The sequence below is a fragment of the Chionomys nivalis genome, chromosome 5 (assembly GCF_950005125.1).
Source record: "Chionomys nivalis chromosome 5, mChiNiv1.1, whole genome shotgun sequence".
Lineage (NCBI taxonomy): Eukaryota > Metazoa > Chordata > Mammalia > Rodentia > Cricetidae > Chionomys > Chionomys nivalis.
Window position 1 is genome coordinate 68,025,856 of NC_080090.1, and position 23,117 is coordinate 68,048,972.

General features: G+C 48.5%; 2 protein-coding genes across 2 annotated transcripts in view; one reads left to right on the forward strand and one right to left on the reverse strand.

The window, feature by feature from the left end:
• Ncf2 (neutrophil cytosolic factor 2) overlaps nucleotides 1-20,935 on the reverse strand; it is a 28,955-nt gene extending 8,020 nt beyond the window's left edge. The window contains exons 1-7 of the mRNA XM_057769871.1: nucleotides 20,587-20,935; nucleotides 17,553-17,635; nucleotides 11,989-12,097; nucleotides 7,801-7,935; nucleotides 4,354-4,461; nucleotides 2,607-2,666; nucleotides 1,336-1,379 (exon numbers count right to left, since the gene is read on the reverse strand). Coding sequence (XP_057625854.1) covers nucleotides 1,336-1,379; nucleotides 2,607-2,666; nucleotides 4,354-4,461; nucleotides 7,801-7,935; nucleotides 11,989-12,097; nucleotides 17,553-17,635; nucleotides 20,587-20,760 — 713 coding nt within the window. The 5' untranslated portion in view covers nucleotides 20,761-20,935. The remainder of the gene's footprint in view (nucleotides 1-1,335; nucleotides 1,380-2,606; nucleotides 2,667-4,353; nucleotides 4,462-7,800; nucleotides 7,936-11,988; nucleotides 12,098-17,552; nucleotides 17,636-20,586) is intronic.
• Nucleotides 17,941-18,568, forward strand: LOC130874510 (60S ribosomal protein L29-like). Its single transcript, XM_057769872.1, has 2 exons — nucleotides 17,941-18,014; nucleotides 18,184-18,568. The coding sequence occupies exons 1-2, from the start codon at nucleotides 17,941-17,943 to the stop codon at nucleotides 18,566-18,568; spliced, it is 459 nt and encodes a 152-aa protein (XP_057625855.1).
• Nucleotides 20,936-23,117: the final 2,182 nt, after the last annotated feature.

A 23,117-nucleotide genomic window follows, 5' to 3' on the forward strand; every position in this document is an offset into this window, starting at 1 on the left:
GGGGTTTCCTCAGACGGTTCAAAGTGGAAAGCAAGTTAACACTTTTTGTACTTATTTCTTTGCTTGGTTTTCAGACTGTGAGGGTCTTGTGATTTAGCTCTGACTGACCTCTAACTCCCTAAATATATATACCAGACGGGCCTCATAGTGGTGGCAATCCTCCTGTGTGCTAGGATTAAGGATAGCGCTGCCACACCTAATATGAAACGTGATTTATTCTGGAATTTTCTATTTTGGGGTCATGGTAGGCCTCAGGTAACTGAAGTGGCAGGCAGCAAATCTGCTTATAGAGGGAGACCCTGAAGAAGACAGTGGGACAGGAGCACCAGAACCAGTACTAGATGGTGAGGGCTGGCAGTCCTCATCCTCCGTCCCGCTTACGGAGGACATTAGTTCCCAGGTCCCAGCTGCGTGGACAGGAGGTACGGCCAGGGGAATGACACGGGGGAAGTTGGAAGTTAGGGAATGCCAGGGGAAGGATCACCTCGGCCAGCCTTGTGGGAAGGGGATGGAGAGCCAGGCTCTGAGAGAGGCACAGTGAGGGGGGAGCTGCAGCTGCTTTGCTTTGTTAGGCCACGCCCTTTCCCCTTCACTGACAGCCCCCCCACCCCGCAAGGCCCTGGGTACCCCACACCTGGAGAGTCTCTATGGAATGTAAGTGAGGTTGCCTTGGAAACTGCCCATGTGTGGGGGTCAGGTTCCACCTGTTCATGCCCACTGGGCCTGATGATGTGGGGGATTCATTCTTTTCCGTCCAAAGAGCTTGGGAAGGAGCCCCTTCAGCCCCCCACTCTGGGGTCACCTGTAGTACCTCCCCCCACATACACTTTTTCTGACCCCCTTTATCAGAGGAGGAACTAAGCTTCTTTGTTCCTTAGAAGGAGCGCTTAAGAAAGCTGAGGTGAGGCCACTGTCTCAGTGTAGAGTGACTTCCTTTTCTTGATTCTTTCCCCTTTTGCAGAAAACACGTGTCAATAGCGTAACAGCGCCCACACAGGAAAAAAGACTCTGATAACTTCCAGAATCTAGGGAGCTTTCGAGGGGCCGTAGTCAGGACAAAAACAGCCTCTCACCTCTGACCTGAGCCCTGTGAGCTCCCATCCTATGGGTGACCACGCCCATTGGGACCCCAGGTTACTGCAGCCAGGCCACCCTACCACACAAGGCTCCCATCCCAACTGCACCATTGGTTCTAACCTTGCAAGCAGGAGAGGGCTAACGTCCTAGAAAAGGACATGGTTCAGACCTGACCAGCTTTATTTCCTCACATCCTTACTGCCAGCAAGTCAGGTGGAGGGTATAAGCATTCTGCATCCAGGTCTAAATCTAACTCACCTGAAGATCTCTGGGGTTTTGGGTCTGGGTGGAGGCTCAGATGTCTGTGGAACATTCCGGAAAAGATGAAGAAGGAGAGGACGGCAAGAGAAAGAGAGAACAGACTGTTAATGTCATCTGAGCATTATTTCAGATCCAAAACCAAAGACTTCATTTCTGGGTGCTCTCTGGGGAAAAGGCACAATTTGGGAAGTCAGCAGCCTGCCAGCTTGCCTGGGGGTGGGCTTCACCAGCACAGCAACCGCCATGCCCCAGAGCTGGCATCTGGAAAAGATGTTCTTGCTGGAGCACTTCTGACCTAGAGCCTTGTCCCTTTCCAGTATTGTCCAAAAGTTCTGATCTCTAATGTTTGTCACAGTGTGTGACATTTCTGGATATTTAAAATCATCAATTCAGAAGCCACTGGCCAGACAAGAGTCTCCATTTAACGTGTGTTCCCTGTGCTGTGCTGAATGCCATTGAGTCTGTTATCTGAAACTTCCTTCGTTGTTCTCTAGCTGGGCTGAAGCTCAAGGGGCCTCAGCCAGGTTCTCTTCAACTTTCCCATGCCAAAGGAGATAAGGAATCTAGATGCTGACCCTCATTGTGCCCCTGTGTTCATCCTGTCCCCATGGCCCAAGCATGGGTTACATAGTCAGGCAGTGACCATCCTGCCTCATACTTGAGGTAGAGGGAAGAGAGGTGACCAGGCTCAAGGCCCTTTCCTCCGCTAGGCTAGCGCTGACCACTGCTCTTACCCGTCACTGTGTTGTGCAATCAAGCTTGGGTTTTCCTTAATCTGCTTTGCCATCTTCCTGTTGCAAGGGACCCACTGTCACTAGGGACCATCTCTGAGCCCAGCTCGGCTGGTACCCTGCCTTGTGTCCCCAAAGGAATTTCTTGCACATGAGATAATGGATAGAGCCAAGAGAATCAAAACCTCAAGCTTTGTGCCCTGGTACAACCCCTCCTCCACCCACCCCTGAGCCCACGAAGAAGCTTTATCACAAAACTTTCAGGGTGTGCATTTCAGTGTTCTGAGAGAATGGTCAAAGTCTCCCAAAGTGACCAACAGATCTCTTGGAAAGAGAGGACTGGGATTTGGAAGAGATGGTGAGTTGGCCTCAGAAGATATAAGACAGAGAGAGCTGAGGTGGCCACACTCCCAAGCAGCCATGCAAACCAGGACTGAGACTAGAGAGCAGCCGCCTCAGCTCTGCTGAGAGACGGCTGGAGATGTCTATGAACTTGGCAGCCTCGCTCCTCTCCCTCGCAGGTAGATCTGGCCTCACCTGTGGCTGCAGAGGGGCAAAGCCAGAAAAGTTGTCTTGATGAACCACGGATGCTACAACCTGAAACACAGGGCAAAGAGGGTGAGCGTGCTGCTGCTGGCTCCGCTGGCCCATCTGTGTCTTTCCCTAGGACCTCCTTCCTCACGCCACAGAACCAATGCCTCTTCTGCAGGCTCCAGAGGTATACGAAAGGTAAGGATTAGCACTCCCCTCTTCTGGATTAGAACGCTCTCTCAGAAAAAATTATTGCTGGTATTCAGCATCAAATATAACATCAAATTAACCATTTTAAGTAAAAATAATTTTGTGGTGTCTCCTACACCCACAAGACTTTGCAATGCTATCTGGTGCCAAACATTTTAACCACTCCAAAAGAAAGTGTTAGATCTATTAAATGGTTTACAGTCTCCTCTCCTAGCTGGCAACACGTTTGTAAATCTCAGTGGGTTAAACTGCTTAAAGATTTTATAGAGAGCCGGGCGGTGGTGGCGCACGCCTTTAATCCCAGCACTCGGGAGGCAGAGACAGGCGGATCTCTGTGAGTTCGAGACCAGCCTGGTCTACAAGAGCTAGTTCCAGGACAGGCTCCAAAACCACAGACAAACCCTGTCTCAAAAAAAAAAAAAAAAAAAAAAAGATTTTATAGAGAATTGTGTCATATGTGCCTTTTCTCCCCGTTGTTCATGTGTGTGTGTGTGCGTGTGTGTGTGGTGTTTTATGCCTAAGGGGCAGATTTGTGTGTGTGTGTGAGTGTGTGTGTGTGTGTGAATATGCAAAGAGAACCCGAGGTTAATGTGAAAATCATCCTCAATTGCTCTTCCACCTAATTCATAGAAGCAGGGTCTCTCAGCCAAACTCAGAGCTAACCAATGTGGCTAGTCTTGCTAGCTAGCTTGCTCGGAAGAGCCCCTGTCTCCCACCTTCTGAGTCTGGAATTACAAGGCAGGAGTCCATGGCTGCCTGGCAATGAAATGGGTTCTGGGGACCTGTAATCTGCTCTTCATGCTTACACAGAAAGCACTTTAACAACTGCGCCATCTCCCCAGCCCTAGCATGTGACATTCATTTTTATCTTCTTACAGACAGCGTACATTCTCACCCATGCTGTAGCATGCTTTAGTACTTTATCCTTTCTGTGGGTGAGTAGTATCCTGCTGTCTGGACATACCACATTGTATATATATATTCATGTATTGAGGGCGCTCTGGGGTATTTCCATTAGCCATGTTCTGCTGGTCTCTGTGATCCTGCCAGCTCCAGTTACTCAGCCACTGGACAACTCCCATTTCCAAACTGTCCAAGTCAGTGCAGTTTGGAAGATACTGCTGCCTCCCTCCAAATCATGTCTGAAGGAATTTAAGATCTGGGTTCAGAAGAAATTCTGCTGAGAAGGAATCCAGCTGTAAAGCTGTGGAAATGGGAGTGACTCCCCAGAATTCTGAGCAGCGAATTATAGCAGTCTTGAGCCAATGGCATCTCCCACTGGCCCTCACCCCTTACCCCTGTGTGAGCCCTGGCTGTGTCTTTTACCCTTTGCCTCAGTCCTGAGACTCAGCATCCCGAGAGGAACCTCAGGAGGGCTGGGATGATTGGAGAAACTGGAAGTGTTTGTTACTGTCAGCAAGATCCTCATTGCCATGAATGCACGGGGGCAGGGCGGGGGCGGGACAGGTCTTCTTGAATCCCTTTCACCTGGCCCCACACTGTCCAGGGCACGGGAGAGGGGAAGGTGAGCAGTCCCACCTACCGTAGCCTTGCCGAGATAGTCCTTCTTGGCCAGCTGAGCCACCTGCCTCTCATTTGGCCGGAACAACCTACCCACAGGGATCACCACGGGCTCGAACAGTTTCTGCTTCTGTAATAGAATAAACAGTCACGTGTCACTCAGCAGTACTGGGTTCATTCTGAGCAACGTGCTGTTAGGTGACATTGTGTAAGCATTGCAGAGTGTGTTTATACAACCTTGGTTGTTCAGCCCTTGTGAAACATGGTCCCCTGGCTGACTAGAATATCTTCACATCTCTTATGACTGTATCTCATTTGAAAACGGGAGTGATGAAACCATTCCTGCCTTCCTCATCAAATGGACCACTGGGGAAAAAAGTCTCAAGAGAATATCTTTTTCAAACAATAGTGGCTTGTTATGCTAGAGGGCTAAGCAGGAGCGGTTGGGCTTATTGATTCTTTCAGAATTTCATACAATATGTATATATATATATATTATTTTTTTGGTTTTTCGAGACAGGGTTTCTCTGTAGCTTTGGAGCCTGTCCTGGAACTAGCTCTTGTAGACCAGGCTGGTCTCGAACTCACAGAGATTCACCTGCCTCTGCCTCCCAAGTGCTGGGATTAAAGGCGTGCGCCACCACCGCCCGGCCATACAATATATTTTGATCATATTCGCTTAGCCTCTCCCCCAACTCCCACCAGATCCACACTCACCTCCTTACTCCCCATAACTTTGTGTCCTTTATTTATTTGTTTAACATAGAGTCTCACTGTATAGCCTTAGCTGTCTTGGAGCTCACTGTGAGGACCAGGCTGTCATAGAGATCTGTCTGTCCTTGCCTCTGGAGTGCTGGGATTAAAGGTCTGTGCTGCCCTGCTGCTATGTCCCGTTTTTGGTTTTTTTTTTAAATTCACCCTTCAACTCCAATTGTGCTATTCATATACTTCTGTGTGTCATTGTCAACTGGAGTACAGCTGACCCACCAGGAGCCACACCCTTAAATAAAACTTGACTTTCCCTCCCCTAAAGCCACCAACCGTCCATAGCTCTTCAGTTAGGGATGGGGCCATGAACGCCTTTCTACTGCAGCTACAGCATTGACTGTCTTGATCTTCAGGCAGCCACACCTGTGAGTTCAGTACAGCGGTCCTGTCATAGCGGTAAGACACTGTTTTGTTCTGATCCTCCATGACCTCTGGATCTTAGGATTTTTCTGTTCACCTCTTCTGTGATGGCCCTGAGCCCTGGGCTTGGGTCGTGACCCAGATGTCCCGTTTGTGTCTGAGCACTACTCCGCCATTGCTTCTGCACTTGGACCAGTTGTGTTATTGTCTGTGTTAACACCGGTGTGATAACCCCATCCGCCACTCTGCTGCACAAAGAGCCTTCTGTGATGAGAACTGAGAGCTGCAGTGAACTATGGGTATAGGAATACAAGTTTTAGAGGGCAGTTTGACTGTGGTGGTTTGAAAGCGATTGGCCCCCTAAGACCATAGGGAGTAGCACTAGTAGGAGGAGGTGTGGCTTTATTGGAGGAAGCATGACACTGAGGGGTAGGCTTTGAGGTCTCCTCTGCTCAAGCTATGCTCACTGTAGCAATAGTTCACTTCCTGTTGCCTGTGGATCAAGATGTAGAATTCTCAATCCTTTCTAGCACCATGCCTGCCTGTGTACTGTCATGCTTCCCACCATGATGATAATGGACTAAACAATTAAATGTTTTCCTTTGTAAGAGCTGCTGTGGTCATGATGTCTCCTCACCGCAACAGAACACTGACTAAGACAGTGACACTATGCCCATTTAGCAAAATAACAGTGGTAGGTTCACCTTTGGCCTCTGTGAGGTCCTCAACAATGGGTATTTGGTCAGATGCACAGTGGTTGCCCCCCAGCATGGGTGCCACTGTTGCACCCATTGGCCTATCCTACCAACACTGATGGTGACTTCAGTTCACCAGGCTCACAGCTGTGGAAAATCATGGATGACTTTTTTTTTTTTTTCGGTTTTTTCGAGACAGGGTTTCTCTGTGGTTTTGGAGCCTGTCCTGGAACTAGCTCTTGTAGACCAGGCTGGTCTCGAACTCACAGAGATCCGCCTGCCTCTGCCTCCCGAGTGCTGGGATTAAAGGCATGCACCACCACCGCCCGGCTATGGATGACTCTTTTTCTCCCAAGCCTGCATAGAACCTTCTAGTACTATTAGAGCTAGCCAGCATGGAGGAATCTTCTGGGTCAGTACCATCTTGGTTTCTCCATGTCCTGTGACCAATGTGTGTGCCGTCTTAAACAATAGAGTCTTGTTGGAGCCATGCCACACAGAAGATCACGTTCATCCCAGAAGTCAGAGGTTGCCAAATAAAAAGACCAGCAACAAACGTGAGATACTTCCCCCTGGACCGTCAGTCGGGGTTGTCCAAGAGACCTCAAAACAAGGCCAACTCTCTCCATTGCTCCCGGTTCCCCACTGGAAGCAGTTGGCTTACACTGATGTTATTCACCCAACACTTCTTTTTAAAGCACTGCCCCTTTACCCTCACTGTGGTACCTTGAGTTTCTCTCCCAGGAGAGGGCACCATTACGAGGGTGGCTCAGGAGCCAAGCAAGGGTTGTGACAGCACCCTCTTGGGACTAGTATTGCTCATGTACACACGAGCATACACAATCTTGAGCCCCCTTCTTGGTGTTTAAATACAGCTTGTTTAAAACTAACTTTTGGAGCCGGGCGATGGTGGCGCATGCCTTTAATCCCAGCACTCAGGAGGCAGAGGCAGGCGGATCTCTGTGAGTTCGAGGCCAGCCTGGCCTACAAAGGGAGTTCTAGGACAGGCTCCAAAGCCACAGAGAAACCCTGTCTCGACAAACAAACAAAAAACCTAACTTTTGGGGTCAGGAAAGTGACTCAGAACTTAAGAGCACATTCTGCTCTTCCAGAGGACTAGAGTTTGCTTCTCAGCACCCACATCAGCTGGCTCACAACTGCACATAACTCCAGCTCCAGGGACTCCAGCACCCTTCTGGTTGCTATGGCCACCTACCCACACATGCACATTCTCACACACAGACACATCATTTAAAATAAAATATCGCCAAAGAAAGAAAAAAACAACCTTTGCTCCCAAGTAAAATCAAACTATGAAAAATAATTTTTCATAATTACTTCATAGGACGGGAATGTTTTTGTGGGAGCCACGCTGAGCCTGGCACTGTGCCAGAGAGTAAGGATGCAAAGGTAAGCAGAAAAACACAGGCTCTGTCTTCACAGTGCTCGCAGGCTGCACAGCACCAAGAAACTGCAGGTATTGCCCAGGCCCCCGCTACGAGCGATCCAGGGGCTGCGCTGATTCATTCTCTAGGATGTGGCTTCTCAGCTCAGATGTTTATTAGCCAGAACCAATAAAGAAGATGTTCCCCCATCCTAGGAGACAAATGGGACCCCAAGGGTACCCTCTCTGTCACCACACTCACCCAGATGCTTTCCATGGCCTTGTCAATTTTGGAATGCCTGGGTTCAGATTTCATGTTTGTAGCCAATGCTAACTGTTCTTCTGCCTTTTTCCATTCCTCTTTCTTGGCATGCATGAAAGCAATATTATACAGCACCTGGAAGAGCAGAGGCCACGTGAAACTTGAAACTGCTCCAAAGTCAGGTACCAGGAAGGATTCACACACACACAGAGAATGCCACCTGGACATAGTTCCCTCCCCATCATTCAGGGGCTAGACAACAATTAGCCTAGCTACTGAGTTCTGTCAGACATAGGGGCTGTGTTAAGAAAACATTTTATAGTGGAGTGGTGGTGGCACATGCCTATAATCCCAGCACTCAGGAGGCAGAGGCAGGCATATCTCTGTGAGTTCAAGGCCAGCCTGGTCTACAAGAGCTAGTTCCAGGACAGGCTCCGAAGCTAGAGAGAAACCCTGTCTCGAAAAAACCAAAAATAAATATAAAGAAATGAAAGAGAAGAAAAAGAAAACATTTTATAATGTCTAAAGCCAGTATCATGTGCATTCTTTGAACAGCCCACTAGGTCATGAGGGGCCGAGAACTAGTGTGTTGTCCTAATACAGGGAAGAGGAACTTTCCCAGGGGAGGCAGAGGCAGAGTTGGGAAGAAAAATGAAGGTGTGTGATCTCTAATTCCCATTGTTGCCATTGAACCTAGGTTCCCAGGCCAGGTTCAGGGTGGGCAGAGGTTCCAAGATGCATTGTTCTGTGCCTGAGCCAACAGAACCTAGCTGGGATTGCATGGGTAGCAAGACTGTTGCACAGCAGCGTGCCTGAGCCAACTCATAGTCCAGGTCCAGCACAGCCGGAGAAAGAGGTGGCACACACAGAGCCCCGGGAACACTCTAGCTGCCGTGGCGAGGGAATGGCAGAACTTTCCAGGTCTTTAGTTGGATTGTAGGGCTGTCAGAGTGTGTTTTATTACAACACTGCACAATTTACACAGAACCAATTACACTTTTGGATACACTAGTAAGACAAAGTTATGGAAACGGAGGTGTGACTCTTGAGGCTCAGTTCTGGGGGACACTAAGGTGCTACTTTCTTCTCTTAGATCATGTGCTGTAGGGGACATCAGCTGCCCTGTCTGGAGCAAGAATGGAGGCCTGTTATCCACAAACAATTCTACCCTCCCAGACACACCTGGGTGTGAGATTGGCATTTCCGTGGAGTTAGTGACTGGTGCAGGTGCTGGGAGCAGGATTAACCTCCAGGAGTGAAGCCGTGGACACCTTTCCCACCCATTCCTGAGCACCAATGAGCTGGTGCCTTCTGCATAGGTCTTTGACTTAGAATGGTTAAAATAAGAATCTTTTTTCACGCTTATTTAGTGTGTGTGTGTGTGTGTGTGTGTGTGTGTGTGTGAATCTTGGCACATGTATGGGGCTCAGAAGCCAATTTGTAGGAGTCAGTTCTTTGCTTCTGCCGTGTGGCTCCAGGGGTTTGAACTAAGGTCATTAGTCTTAACAGCAAGCAACTCTTACCCACTGAGCCATCTTGCCAGCCCCAAGGACTCAGGATTTGAATGCATAATATTTTTTAACTTAACAATGGTACAAAAGAGAAAGACATTCAGTAGAAAGAGCACTTCAAAGTTTTAATTTTGATCTTTTCCCAGAGCTAGTGACACACACTACAATGGTCTCTTGCAATTTGGTTAGTGTAGAACCTTGCTTACTGGTCACCCAGGCAACCACAAAGGAAGGCAAGTGACGCACTGTAGGAGGCATGGAGGTCTCAAGGGGTAGGGATGGGGTGTCTCTGTCACCGCCACAGCAAGCAGAATAAAAATCCATGGGGGGCAAGAAGGTAGTTTGGTTCAGCACTACTAAGTAGCCTGTGCTGGTACAAATTTTGAGAGTCAGACCCTGCGCGGTTTATTTCAGGCCTATTTAAGGACAACACAGTTTGGTGGAAACTTTCCCGGGGATAATTAACTCAACCCTGTGGGCACACTAAAGCACAAAGTTAGCTAAATAAAGACCAGATGTGACCACACTGCAACCCTTTGTAAAGTACACGTGACACCTTCCGTAAAGATAGGGTCTGTAGATTGAGAAGAACGGACTCGTGATAAGGGTCTGGGGAAGGATCCAGGGGGGGTTGGGCCACACAGCACTAGAGTCACCAGGCTATTAACCATGTTCACCCCTAGCCTTCTGGATGGATAACGGGTTGTGCATTCTTTACTTCGAAGGAACAACCCTGTGTGTTTAACAATTCCAGGTTTTCTGTGGGCACAAGGACCTCTGGGCTTCCTACAACACACTAATGTGCTATGCCATAGAATAGTGATGTACATGGTATAGGTGTGTTAAATGCAGTTTTTACTTAAAATGGTTGTTATCCTAACTGGGACTGAGGAGTAGCTCCATTGTACCCGCTTAGATGTGCAAAGCCCTGGATGTCCTGCCTAGTACTACATAAACCCTACTGGAGGTGCATGCCTGTGTTCTGAGCACCCTTGAGGGGGAGGCAGGAAGATCAGAAGTTCAAAGTCATCCTTGGCTACACACCAAGTTTAAGGCTAGCCTGGGCTATAAGAGTCCTATTCAGAAAGAGGGAGGGAGGGAAAGAGAGAGACGGAGACAGACAGACAGACACACACACACAGAGAGAGAGAAAGACAGAGAAGGGGCAGAGAAGGGGGTGATTATCTGGACAGAACCTGTCATCGTAAATTGAGAAGCATCTGCCCTAACCTTTCCACAAAGTGAGGACAGAGATCACAAAGAGCTTCAAAGTTGTTCTCATTTTTCTCTCAGTTACCTTCTCTTGAGGCCTTTCCCTATAACCAGTATTTCTAACTAGACGGACCTTAGGGGCCTTCACAAGAAATGGCTTCACAAGAAAGTAGGGAAAGGACTAGTTTCCTGCTTCCTGAGTCATTTCAACCCCAACTACAGTAGAGACTCCCTGCTGTGAAGTTCTGCCTGCCACCACAGAACACAGTTCTTTCTAGAGCTGTTTGCTCCCGCCCCGTATGTGGAAGTGGCAAGTGGCCCTCAGCAGGATGGTTGACAATGTTTGGAGACCACAAGGTGAGCACCACAAGATGAGGCAGGATGCTCATGGCATCTAGTGGGAAGAGGCCAGAGAAAGGGCCAAAAATCTCCTGAGGTCAGCCCTGTAACAAAGCGTCTGCTCCAACTCAAGAGACCCACGGTCTTTGGGAGCTGGTTTCATGCCAGCCAATTCTCAGAGCCAAGTCCTCATCTTCCTTTGTGAGCCATGGCATAGCTGTGCTTCTGCTGCAGGGCAGGTTGGTCCACAAGTCCCCAGGGATAGAATCTATTTTTACTTGCGAGCTCTGAGCAACTCTCGGGACACTTCACTTCTTGTGCCTGAGAGACCGAAGCCAGAGAGATGCTGTTTGTTCGACCATGCTTCTAAATAAAGGTCCGTGACATTGGCGGGGGTTTTCATTTTCAAAGTTAGTGATTTATATTTGGAAGTTTGATGGGGAAGGTTATTCGGGGAAGAAAAGTTCATAAACTCACAAGCCAAAGCCAGCCATGCCTGTCCTTTTTGGTAACACAGGAAAGAGGTTGTCCTTGTTTGGAGAACTTCACCACACCGTGTACTTTGTACTGTTCATTGACAGACTTGTACCAAATGACCCACAATTTCTCTCTGAGTGTTAAGTACCCAGATGGGTTACAATGGGTTCCTCAGAGAGAGAACCCGTGATTTTGGATCTGTCAGTAAAATGCTGAACAAATAGTTTGCCAGCTTGAGCTGCTAAATAAAATATGCAAATTCCTGCAAATAAATGTTCTCACAGGCTGGCACACTTCTGTCTGGTCTCCCTTCCAGAGCACACAATGACCTTGTTTTTGCACAGGCTTTTGAGTCTGAAATCAAGAAAATGCTCGTTCTCAGGTAACTAATTACTCTGTGAGGAGCCTGAAGTCATTGTGTCTCCCTCCTCTCTCATTCTCTTTTTTTCCCCTCCCCTTGCCAAGCTTGGGATCAGGTCCTGGGCCTCGTACAGACTAGGCAAACACCTTATCTCAGGGTGTTTCCTTCACAGGGCGCCCGAGTCTCAAGGCACAGGAGTTGGCAGGACTTCGCAGGCCTCTGCAGGTGCTAAGACCACTGTGTTTCTGAAATGTCCTCTCCAGGCCCTCCTGTCCCTGCCCTTCTTACCTCACACGCAAACAGCTTGAACTGTAGCCCCAGAATCTTGTAGTCTATCAGCTGGTTCCCTCGGAGCTGAGTCAAGGCCTCTTTAAGGTCTTTGATAGCTAAGTCATATCTGCAGGGCAGGAGGGGGTAGGGAGAAGTAAGTCAGTCTGTCCAGGTCACAGAGGAAGAAACGCAGAATCCACGTCTCTCTGCTTCTCCATTCTCCATCCGTCCCACTGGAAGAAGCCTATTTCGCTTGACCAGTTCTACCTTTCCACAGACCCTGAGACCAAAGATTCTACAGATGAGTTGTAATTTTGCAACCTGGAGACCCTCAGTCTATGACAGTCATGGGGGTTTTCTTCTCTATGGGCTGTGTACACAATTTCCAGTTTCTGATGACCCCAGTGACCTTCAAACCCAGCTCTCACTCTCCCTGGAGACCTCCAAGCAGTACTGCCCCTGCCCACCCTGTTTCTCTTTGGAAGCTTCTCGGGGCATATTCAAAGCAGACCTGACCACCCTCACTCAGGTCAGAGCTGCCCGGCACAGCTACCAGCACTCCCTTGTCACAGTCATAGCTGTGGGAATCCTCCTCCTGCCCGCCACCTCCTTCTGTGTCTTTACTCCCACACGTATCCTGTGGAGGAGGAGAGCCTAGACTTCCTGGCCCCCTCTCCGTGAATGCACAGGCCCTGTGTGGCTGTTTCCCTGACGCCAGGAGGGGGGCAGGTGGAGGCACAGGTGTCTTGTTCCCCGAGCAGGTGCGATTTCCACTGTGTTCCACAGCCTGTCGGGGAGCAGGGGAATCTCAGAGGGCACACTTTAAAGTGTCACAGCTCTAACAGATGTGCCGTGCTCCCCGGGGAGCTAGCTGAGCAGGTGGACTTCAGCTGTGGAGATGCCCTAAATCCATCTGGCACTGTAGGGACTCAGCAAAGCCCTCCACGCCATTCTCTGTCTCATCAAGATGTCCACAGTGTGAAGAAGAAGAAGAAAGGACGCATAACCCAGACTGCTTGTTTTGTGTGAAAAAGCTAGGTGGGGTTAACCCTGCTAAAGTCCTTTTGTTGCTATTGTCTATCTTTTGAAATAGGGTCGTATGTATCCCAGGCTTGTCTTGAACTCAGTTTGCAACCTGGGATAATCCTAAACTTCTGATCCTCCTGCCGCTACCTCCTGAAAGTCGGACTGTTCCCAGGTTATGCTGGAGACCAAGTGACCTAGGGCTTCTTGCTTGCTAGGTAAACACTCCACCAGCTGAGCTACAGTCTCAGCCCGAATGCCCATTGTTAAACTTGTCTTTGCACAAAGCATCTGCTTGGCAGCCCCCTCCTCCTCTGCTTCAGCTTCTCTCCTCATCCCAGTTCTTGTGGATCCCAGCTGTACCTGTGGTGAGGAGCTCAGCTTTCACACAGCCCTGGACCCCACTGCAAAGGGTCAGTACTTAGGAGAAGCCCGAAAGACGCTTAGTTCTGGCTCCTGCTGGCCTTCTTCGGAGTTCTCTTCTGTGCCATCTGGAAGCTTCCTCAGAAGCAGCCACACCCCCAGGGTGGGCAGGCTCTACTCCAGAGGACTTTTCTGTGCCATTTCTGTAGCAGGCCCTGCAGAGATGCCTTAGTAACCACTGAAGCTGCTGCTTGCTTCTGCTACCAACACACCCATGGTCAAGCATCCTAGAGTTCATACGCACACTCTCCAGGATAGTAGAGTCTCAGAATGCTGCCCATGCATCTCCAACAGGTAGACAGGCCAATCCACCCACCTTTCGCCCAGCAGGAAGAAGGCCTGCTCCCCTTTCTAAGCCAGTTCCGCCTTGTTCTGAAAGGTCTCAGCACGCTTCCACCTCCACAGTCCTAAGAGCCAGAAGGTCCATGATGTGGAGGACAGCTTACAGACCCTATCTTTTTGGGATGACAAAGTTGGGGACAGAGAGGTTTGATGGGAGGGAGGGAGTCACCCTGAGCTACCATCTGCTGCTTGAGAAATGCCTCTGTCTTTTTTCTGCTAGAATTGAAGATAAGAAAGCAACACAACCCTGAAATCAGACGAGGGGGTAGTGGAGAGGAAAGAACCTTCCTTGGTTAAAAACAAACCCCACTGCCGTGGGAAGGAATGCCCAGCCCACTCAGCACTAAGTCCCCCCCTCTAGGTCACCATGCCCTTCAAGCCTGTTCACAGCACTAACCTAGCTTTGTTCTGAGCCACCATCATAGCCCTGGCGACTGGTTTCTCCCTTTAATCTGTACCTTCCTCGAAGCAGAAACTTGCTTATATTCATTTAACTAATCCAACAAGAGTGGGTTTGTAAAGATTTCTGGACATAGTGTATACCTGTGATCCCAGAGTTTGGGAGGTGGAGGCAGGAGGACCAAGAGATCAAGGCCAACCTCAGCAACAGAAACACTGTCACGAACAAACAAATGACTTAACAAGAAGAGAAGAGAAGGGAAAAAACAAAAGAAAAGAGGGAACAGGAAGGCGCTCAATTGTAAAGCGTTTATTCCTCAAGCACGAGGACCTGAGTTCAGATCCCGAGGACTCACGAAAACAAAGTCAAACACAGGACTAGAGAAATGGCTCAGTGGTTAGGCACTAGCTGCTCTTGCTGAGGACTGGGGTTTCCTGCCAAGCACTCACATGACAGCTCATAACCATCTATACCTTCAGCTACAGAGGTCTGATGCAAGCAGTGGCCTCCATGGCATGCATGGGATACACACACATACCTGCACACAAAACACTCAAACACAGAAAATCATCATCATAATAAAAGCCAAGTGTGGCAGAATGTCCTGTAACCCCAGGTCTGGAGAGACAGAGACAGGCAGATAGACAGGTCATGGAGACCTACTGGTCAGCCAGATATAAGCAAAGTGGTCAAATTCATGTTCGGTGAGTGAGCTCTGGCCTTGGGCCACATTGGGAGGCTTTGCTCTGAGGGTGTTGTCAGCCTGAAAAGTTGAGTGCTCAGTTGTTGCTAAGAGCAGCCACAGGTGTGGTCAGTTACCTGACTGGGAGTAAAACCAAAGTCTTCTAGGAAGTCACAGACACAGAGCCCCTCCTGAGAGAGAGGGCCCTGGGTAGGGGAGAGGCAGAGGCGGCTGCCTCCATAGACAGTGTGGTCGTTCACTTCTCAATATTCTCTTCTCATGCCTGCTTCCTGCATCCAGTATCCTCTCCAGAAGTCTACACTATATACAAAGGATACAGAGGCTAGTGCAGCCCACCCCCAGCCTATACAACCTCAGAGGATAATGGAAGGAGGCCTTCCTTTTCATTAGCTCTAATAACCTATGATGAAGCGACAATAGAAAAAAGAGACAGGCTGCCAGAAGGAATTTCTACGTGAAAATATCTCAAAGTCTCAGAGCCAGGAAGGCTAAGATTTTGAATGACTTAGGGGAAAAAAAAATCTAGAACTAAAAAAGTCAGACATGGTGGCTTATAGTCCTAGAATTTGGGAATTGAAAGCAAGGGGTTGGGCTGGAGAGATGGCTCAGAGGTTAAGAGCCTTGCCTGCTCTTCCAAAGGTCCTGAGTTCAATTCCCAGCAACCACATGGTGGCTCACAACCATCTGTAATGAGGTCTGGTGCCCTCTTCTGGCCTGCAGGCATACACACAGACAGAATATTGTATACATAATAAATAAATAAATATTTTTTTAAAAAAAGAAAGCAAGGGGTTAGGAATTCAAGGCCATTCTCTGCTAACATAAAACCCTGTCTCCAAAGCAAACGGGTGGAGAAGTTGAAGAGAGGGAAGGAAGAAGAAAAGGGAAGCGGTGGGGAAGACCCAGAAATAAGATGCAGGACGCCATCTGAATGATGATGGTTAAATCTGAGAAAACTAATCTACCAGATTTAATCTTCAGTTCTGCAGCTCTCTAACGTGGAAACGACAGTAAGTCAGCATGTTCTCAAGCCCGACCTAGCTCCTTTCTCCTGCTCCAGCCTTTGGTGGTGTTTTCACTAACACCTGGTTTTGGGGGACTTGCACGTGGAAATCCATTTGTGAACCTTAAGGTCCACCTTCCCTTAAAGGACTCACCAGCACCCATAGCCAGCCAGCAGCTGTGTGTTGTGAGCACGCCCGCCCCAGACCTTGTCAGGGTGGCCGCCTCTGAGGTCCCCTTCCTTCTAATCCTTTCCACCAGTGCCACCCGATTCAGGCCCTCGTTTGTAGTGAGGACAACCGTGTTCACTTCCAAATCAATTTTGGGGGTACCTGTCTTGTTCCCTTTGTTCATATTCTAGAGTGACTTCAAAATCCCCATCTCCATCATCTGCTTGAGTCATTCCAGGGACTGAGCATCCAGCTCCCTCCCCATTCAGGCCATCCTCTGCTGCCTCCCCTGTCCCCCTCTATGCCCTGTGTCCCACCCTCACCATGCTCAGGCCAGTTTCCCTGCTGGAAAGGTTCTTCCTTCCTCTCAGCCAGTTTCCTCTCCCCTAGAGCCTGGGTACACACAGGCGGACACTTTCCAGAGTCAGTTTGCTCCCTGACTTTGCCCAGAGTATCTAAAATTCACCTTCGAATATTATCCCTTTGTTATTTATATACTTGGTCTTTGGGCATTAGAGGGGAGAATAGAGGGTTAAGGTTAAATTCATTTTGTGTTTTTGTTTTCTACTGTTTTGTTTGTTTGTTTGTTTTTCAAGACAGGCTTCCCTGTTTAAGACAGCTCTGGCTGTCCTGGCACTCACTCTGTAGACCAGGGTGACCTCAAACTCAGAGATCCGCCTGTCTCTGCCTCCCAAGTGCCTGGGACTAAAGGCATGTGCCACCAAGTTCGACTTTTCCCTTTTTCTTTTCTTCCTTCCTGACTTTCTTTGTGTGTGTGTGTGTGTGTGTGTCCTTTTTCTGCCTTATTGACTGTAAATACCCAGAACATGTACAGTGTGATGAGGGAAGGGACTTCACTACACCCTACCCTCCAGAACCTACTGGATGATGCACTGACCGATGCCCTTCCAGTCTAGAGTCTGTGCAACAAATGGGTTTTGTCCTAACACATGTTTTGAAACCACTTTTTGAAATTTGCCATGCATTGTGAACTTTTTCTGCTAGACTATATATACTATTTGTCTGTATTAACTTATACACACACTGCTAATAGTCTGTATTCTTAATTTTGTGATTGGGTCATCTCCCCTACCCCTACCCAATAATTTAAACTGGGCTTTGCAGACACACTCAGCAGGGGTGACGCTAGCCATTGATTTGATTTGATGATTTCACAAGGACCCTTGTTTGGGGACTGCTGAGTCCCTCACAGAGAGGTACAGTGGGTGTCCTCATTAAGGACACTGGTGGGAGGCCCAGCAGCTCCCAACCAGACAGCTCATTGTGGTTGTGCCCCAGATGTTGCCTCCCTTCCCTAGTAAAGTCTCTTGCGAGCTATTTCTTGCATAAATGCCCAGAAAAAGCTAGCCACTGGGGCTGGAGAGAACCTACTGAATACTAGGGATACCAGCTCAAAGATCCACGGAGGTTGTCACACACAGACACACGCGCGCGCGCACACACACACACACACATACACACACACATGTGCGCAGTGGGTTAGCCTTGGACCACTCACTTCTCCATGCTGTAGTAGAGCATTCCTCGCTGGAAGTAGGCCACTGCCAGGTGCTTGTCTCTGTTGATGCTTTTGGTGAAGGCCTGCAGGAAGAAGGGTCCATACTCATCACAGAGCCCGCAGAGAGGAAGTGTAAGAGCAGCCCCAGGGAGAGGCAGGCAGGTGTGTCATAATGATTCAGCAACTCAAGGTGACAAAATTGGCTTGGGGTACAGACATCTTGGGTCGCAATGCCCTGGGGTGTTGCTTCCTCATTTCATAGCCTGTGGTAAATTACCTAACCTCTCTGAACCTCAGTTTTTTTTTTTCCTCTGTGAAATAAGTGATAAGGCTAGATATCTCAGCAGTTAAGAGTGCTTGCTGCTGAGCCGCCGATTACAGTCCAGCCATGGCCAAGTCCAAGAACCACATCACACACAATCAGTCCCGGAAATGGCACAGAAACGGCATCAAGAAACCCCGGTCAGCCGGGCGGTGGTGGCGCACGCCTTTAATCCCAGCACTTGGGAGGCAGAGGCAGGCGGATCTCTGTGAGTTCGAGACCAGCCTGGTCTACAAGAGCTAGTTCCAGGACAGGCTCCAAAACCACAGAGAAACCCTGTCTCGAAAAACCAAAAAAAAAAAAAAAAAGAAAGAAACCCCGGTCACAAAGATACGAATCTCTCAAGGGGGTTGACCCCAAGTTCCTGAGGAACATGCGCTTTGCCAAGAAGCACAACAAGAAAGGCCTGAAGAAGATGCAGGCAAATAATGCAAAGGCCATGAGCGCACGTGTGGAGGCCATCAAGGCCCTGGTGAAGCCCCAGGTGGTGAAGCCCAAGGTGCTAAAGGGCCCCAGCCGCAAACTCACCCGCCTGGCTTTAATTGCTCACCCCAAGCTTGGGAAGCAGATTAGAAGCTACATGGCCAGGGGTCGTAGGCTCCAAAAAACAAAGCCCAAGGTTCAAGCCAAGGCAGAGGCCTCAGCTGCAGCTCAGGCTCCCAAAGGTGCCCAGGCCCCTGTGAAGGCCCCATAAAAAAGGTCTCAGTCTGCCAATATGAAGACAGATGGACTGGTGTGAACACCTACACAGTATTTGCAGATGTTCAGGACCTTATGCTGTTTTTACAAATAAACTTGAGGCAAGTTCTCTTAAAAAAAAAAAAAAGAGTGCTTGCTGCTCTTCCCAAGACCCAGGTTCAATTCCCAGCACCCATATTAGCTCACAACGTCTGTAATTCTAGCTTTAGGGGCCTCCTTGAGAATCAGGTGTGCATGTGGTGTCAAAACATACATGCTATCAAAATGCCCACTCCCATCAAAAAACAGTAATAAAAATAATATGAAAGCCGGGCGGTGGTGGTGCATGCCTTTAATCCCAGCACTCGGGAGGCAGAGGCAGGGGGATCTCTGTGAGTTCGAGACCTGCCTGGTCTACAGAGCTAGTTCCAGGACAGGCTCCAAAGCCACAGAGAAACCCTGTCTCGAAAAGCCAAAAATAATAATAATAATATGAAAGTTATATGTTGTATTTGTTTGATATAAATTTATTGTATAAGTATTTAAATCATTAAAATAATAACAAGAATATTACTAAGAGATTAAGCAGGAAAACAAGGGCAGAGGGAATGAGAGAACTAGCAATAGAAGAATGGGAGAGAAAATCCTGGCCAGTGAGGGTAGAAGTCAGTGATCTGAGAGTGTGTGAGGTGGCCTGTGGCACAGGTTAGCCAAGAGCCCCAAGTCCAGACCAGGATACGAGCACCCAGGGCCTGCGGGGGGGGGGGGGTGCGGGGGGGGGACGGGACTTCATCCAGGATCACTGCCTCCTCTCCCCAGTGTGCTTTGTCTCCACCTCTCCCAGGCTGCAGCCGGCCCCTGAGGGGAGGTGGAGGGGCAGTTCTCCCTCCAGCCAGAGGCTGGGCCAGCGCATGCTCAGTCCCACCCGCTTGCTGACAGTTTGAGCAAATGAGTTGCTGTTTCTCTTCCTGCCCGGATGTGGACGTGTGGACAGTGTTCGTTCACTCGTTCACCTGCCGGTCAGGGGACGACTGGCGAGAACTGCTTCTTTAGAAGTGCTGGGGGTTGGGGAAATGGTTCAGTAGGTAAAAGGCACGCAGCGTGACGGCCTGAGTGTGACCTCAGCCTGGTGTGCAAAGGCCTCATCCTTTAATCTCAGGGCTGGGGAAAGTCTCCAGCAAAGCCTAACCTAAAAGGCAAGTTCTGGGTCAATAAGAGACCCTATCTCAAAATAATAATAATAATAGCACTTACTGTGCCAATCTTGTAGATTTGGGTTGATCACTGGAACCAGATAAAGATGGAAAGAGAGAATTCTACAAAGGTATTCTTTCACCTTAACAGGTGCACCACCCCACACACATACATACATATGTACATACACACATACATATGCAATCAATCAATTAATCAGTAAATAAAAAAGCTAGGTGGTCGCGTCAAATATCTTTAATCAATCCCAGCATTTGGGAGACAGAGGCAGGCAGATCTCTGAGTTTGAGGCCAACCCAATTTTTAGAGTGAGTTTCAGGACAGCCAGGGCTGTTACACAGAAATCTTGTCTCAAAAAAACAGGGATTAAAAAAAAAAATGCTGAAATGACCCATACCCTTGATAGACTTAATGATTCATTTCCAGTGTGATTTCTTTCAGCCAGCCTCAGAACCCTCAGAGGAGCACCCTGTGTTGTTGGTCAGAATTGCTTGAGCTGAACTGATGGGATGCTAAGTGCCTGGAAAGAGGCACCTTACAATCGGATGCAAGGTGGTAAGACAGAGAAAGCACGCGTCCAGGGGGAGTTGGTAAAAGACAGCGGAACAAAACTAAGGAGACTCTTTGGTTAAAGAGAGATCTTGGGGACTGCAAAGTTCTTTGAAATAGCAGAACCCCACCCATCGGATGGCTCAGAAAACCTGTCCTGGGAGTTTTTAAAACTGTCTGCCTGGCCAGGGGCCCTTAGAAGGGGATTCCCAGGGTAGTTCTGAGGAGCTTTTGTTCTTTTAGGGTTTCGGGAAGTGAGGGCCCTTCACTCACCTGCTCGGCTGCAGGCATGTTCTCCAGGATGGTGTACATGCAGCCTATGTTGAAGCAGATCCTCGAGTGGGGGTCCTGCACCTCACTGAAGGCCTCTAGAGCACCCTTCCAGTCCTTCTTGTCGGCTGCCAGCACCCCTTCATTCCAGAGTCTGATGGCCTCAGCCAGGGACATCGTGAGCTGTGTGCCAGTAGGCAGGTATTTCGAGGTATTTCTCACCCTACCTGCAGGGCACTCCAGGCTTCAGGGTGCCAACCTAGCGCTCAGAATGGGGTCTAGCCTCCCTTTGGGTGACTTCATAGTGTCAGGAAGTTTCCCCACCTTTCAGGAACTGACGCATAAGCTAGCATGAGAGAGAAAAGGAAAGAGGAGAGGGCTGGAGGAGGCGGGCTGGAAAAGGGGAAGTATACTAGATGCTGCCTGCCAAGGGCCAGTCAGTTCCTCTAAGTGCTTCTCTATATGCTGGGCACCTCCCATTCATCTCTGCTTCCCACGCCCTCTGTGGCAGCTTCAGGTCAGGGGCACCTCAGCAGGTCTGGCCAAGCACGCCCCTGTTGTCGCTTCTTTCATCCTTGAATGAATTCCTTGCTCTGGGTCTCGGGCTGTTGACAGGCTTCTTTGTGGTCTACGGACACATCTGTTCAGACAACTCAGGCTGGCCTGAGCTCCCTATCTTCTGGCCTCAGACTCCCAGGTTCTGGAGTTATAGGTGTGTAAGTACTACTGTTCTGTTTTAGCTTCAAAATATTGGGGAAAAAATAAATATGCCACACATTTCTGAGACAGGATGGGATGTCTTGAGTATCCATCCACGTCTGAAATAACTTTAAGAGAATTCAGGCAGGTTCGGTTTCTTGGAAATCCTCCAACTGGGAGGCAGACATGACAATAATTATCACCTGCCTGTGGAAACTGAAGCCATGGCTCCTGTGTGATGGCCGATGGGTTCGCTAGTCTCTGTAAACACAGATTTGGGATTCCTTTACGTACTGCCCTGGCGAAGTCAAAGTTAATACAAAAACAAACAAACAAACAAACAAGAACAACAACCAAAACAAAAAAATTCCTGAGGAAAAGCAAGGTAGTGTGTCTACATGTTGAAGTCTGCCCACGTCTGAACTCTTTGGCAGGCAAAACGCATATTAATGAGGGTCAAATATGTGGATATTTCTGAGTCTTGTTTTGTGGCACCGGAAAGAACTCAACACAGGGTTTGTAGGATAAAGATAAAGACAAAAGTGTCATTGCATAGACTTGTCCCTACCTTTGGTGGGCTTTCCTATCTCACGTCTCTGCCTGGTAATCTTCTCAACCACCCAGGTTTATCCATCCAGACTCCTGCCGACATCCCCACCTCTGTGACAGCAAGCACCCAACTCTAGCTTGAGTGATGACAATAGACAATGGAGAGAATTTTTTTTCTTTGTCTTCTCTCCTCCTAAGTACAGACTGTCTTGTTGTGAAATATTCCTTTACACTGTGTGAAGATATGTCACTGTGATTGGTTTAATAAAAAGCTAAGTGCCAATAGCTAGGCAGGATTTTCAGGGCAGAGAGAACACTGGGAAGAAGAGGGAGGCATCTCAGGGAGACTTGGAGGAAGCATGGCATGTAGGAAATGAGATAACAAGCCATGAACCACATGACAGCACATAAATTAATAGGAATGGTTAATTTAAGTTATAAGAGCTAGTTAGCCTAAGCTATTGGCCAAGCTTTCATAGTTAATAATAAGTATCTGTGTGGTTATTTGGGAGCTGGCTGGTGGAACAGAGATAGGTTTACTACACTGTATTTCCTCTCTACCTGTTAAGCTCTTCATTCTCTTGAAAGTTGGGACACTGCCTTTTATTCTCAGATCTTTGACACTGACCCTTAAGAAATGATGGAAGGAGTTTAGAGCCAGGTCTGGTGTCAAAGGCCTGCCACTCTAGCTACTTGAGAGACTGAGACAGAAGGATCCCAAATTCAAGGTCTGCTGGGGCAATCTAGAAAGATCCTGTCTCAGCGTATAAACTGAATAGCAGTTTAGTGCTAGAATTCTTTTTTTTTAAAAGATTTTTATTTATTATGTATATAGGTTTCTTCCTTCATGTATCCTGCAGTACAGAAGAGGACACCAGATTTTATTACAAATGGTTGTGAGCCACCATGTGGTTGCTGGGAATTGAACTCAGGACCTCTGGAAGAGCAGCCAGTGCTCTATTCCTCTGAGCCATCTCTCCAGCCACCTAGTGCTAGAATTCTTATCCAGCATGCATGAGTGTAACTGGAGGTTTCTCTCCCACCCGCCAGTTTCAGAATAACAACTCTGAGGCTTAATATTAATTACAAATTGTTTAGCCTATTAGCTCAGGCTTATTACTAACTAGCTCTTACAACTTAACAAATTAACCCATTTCTATTATTCTATATTTTTACCACAAGGCTCGTGGCTTTTTACCTCGCATCTTGATTCCCTAGCAGCTGCTGGTATCTCCCAGATCCTGCCTTCCTCCTCCCTTTATCTTTGCTTAGATTTCCTATCTGGC

Excerpts from the sequence above, each read along its gene's own strand:
- LOC130874510 (XM_057769872.1), top strand. The coding sequence starts at position 17,941 with ATGGCCAAGTCCAAGAACCACATCACACACAATCAGTCCCGGAAATGG. Across the intron at positions 18,015-18,183 it reads AACGGCATCAAGAAACCCCG|AAAGAAACCCCGGTCACAAA; the intron begins GTCAGCCGGGCG and ends AAAAAAAAAAAG.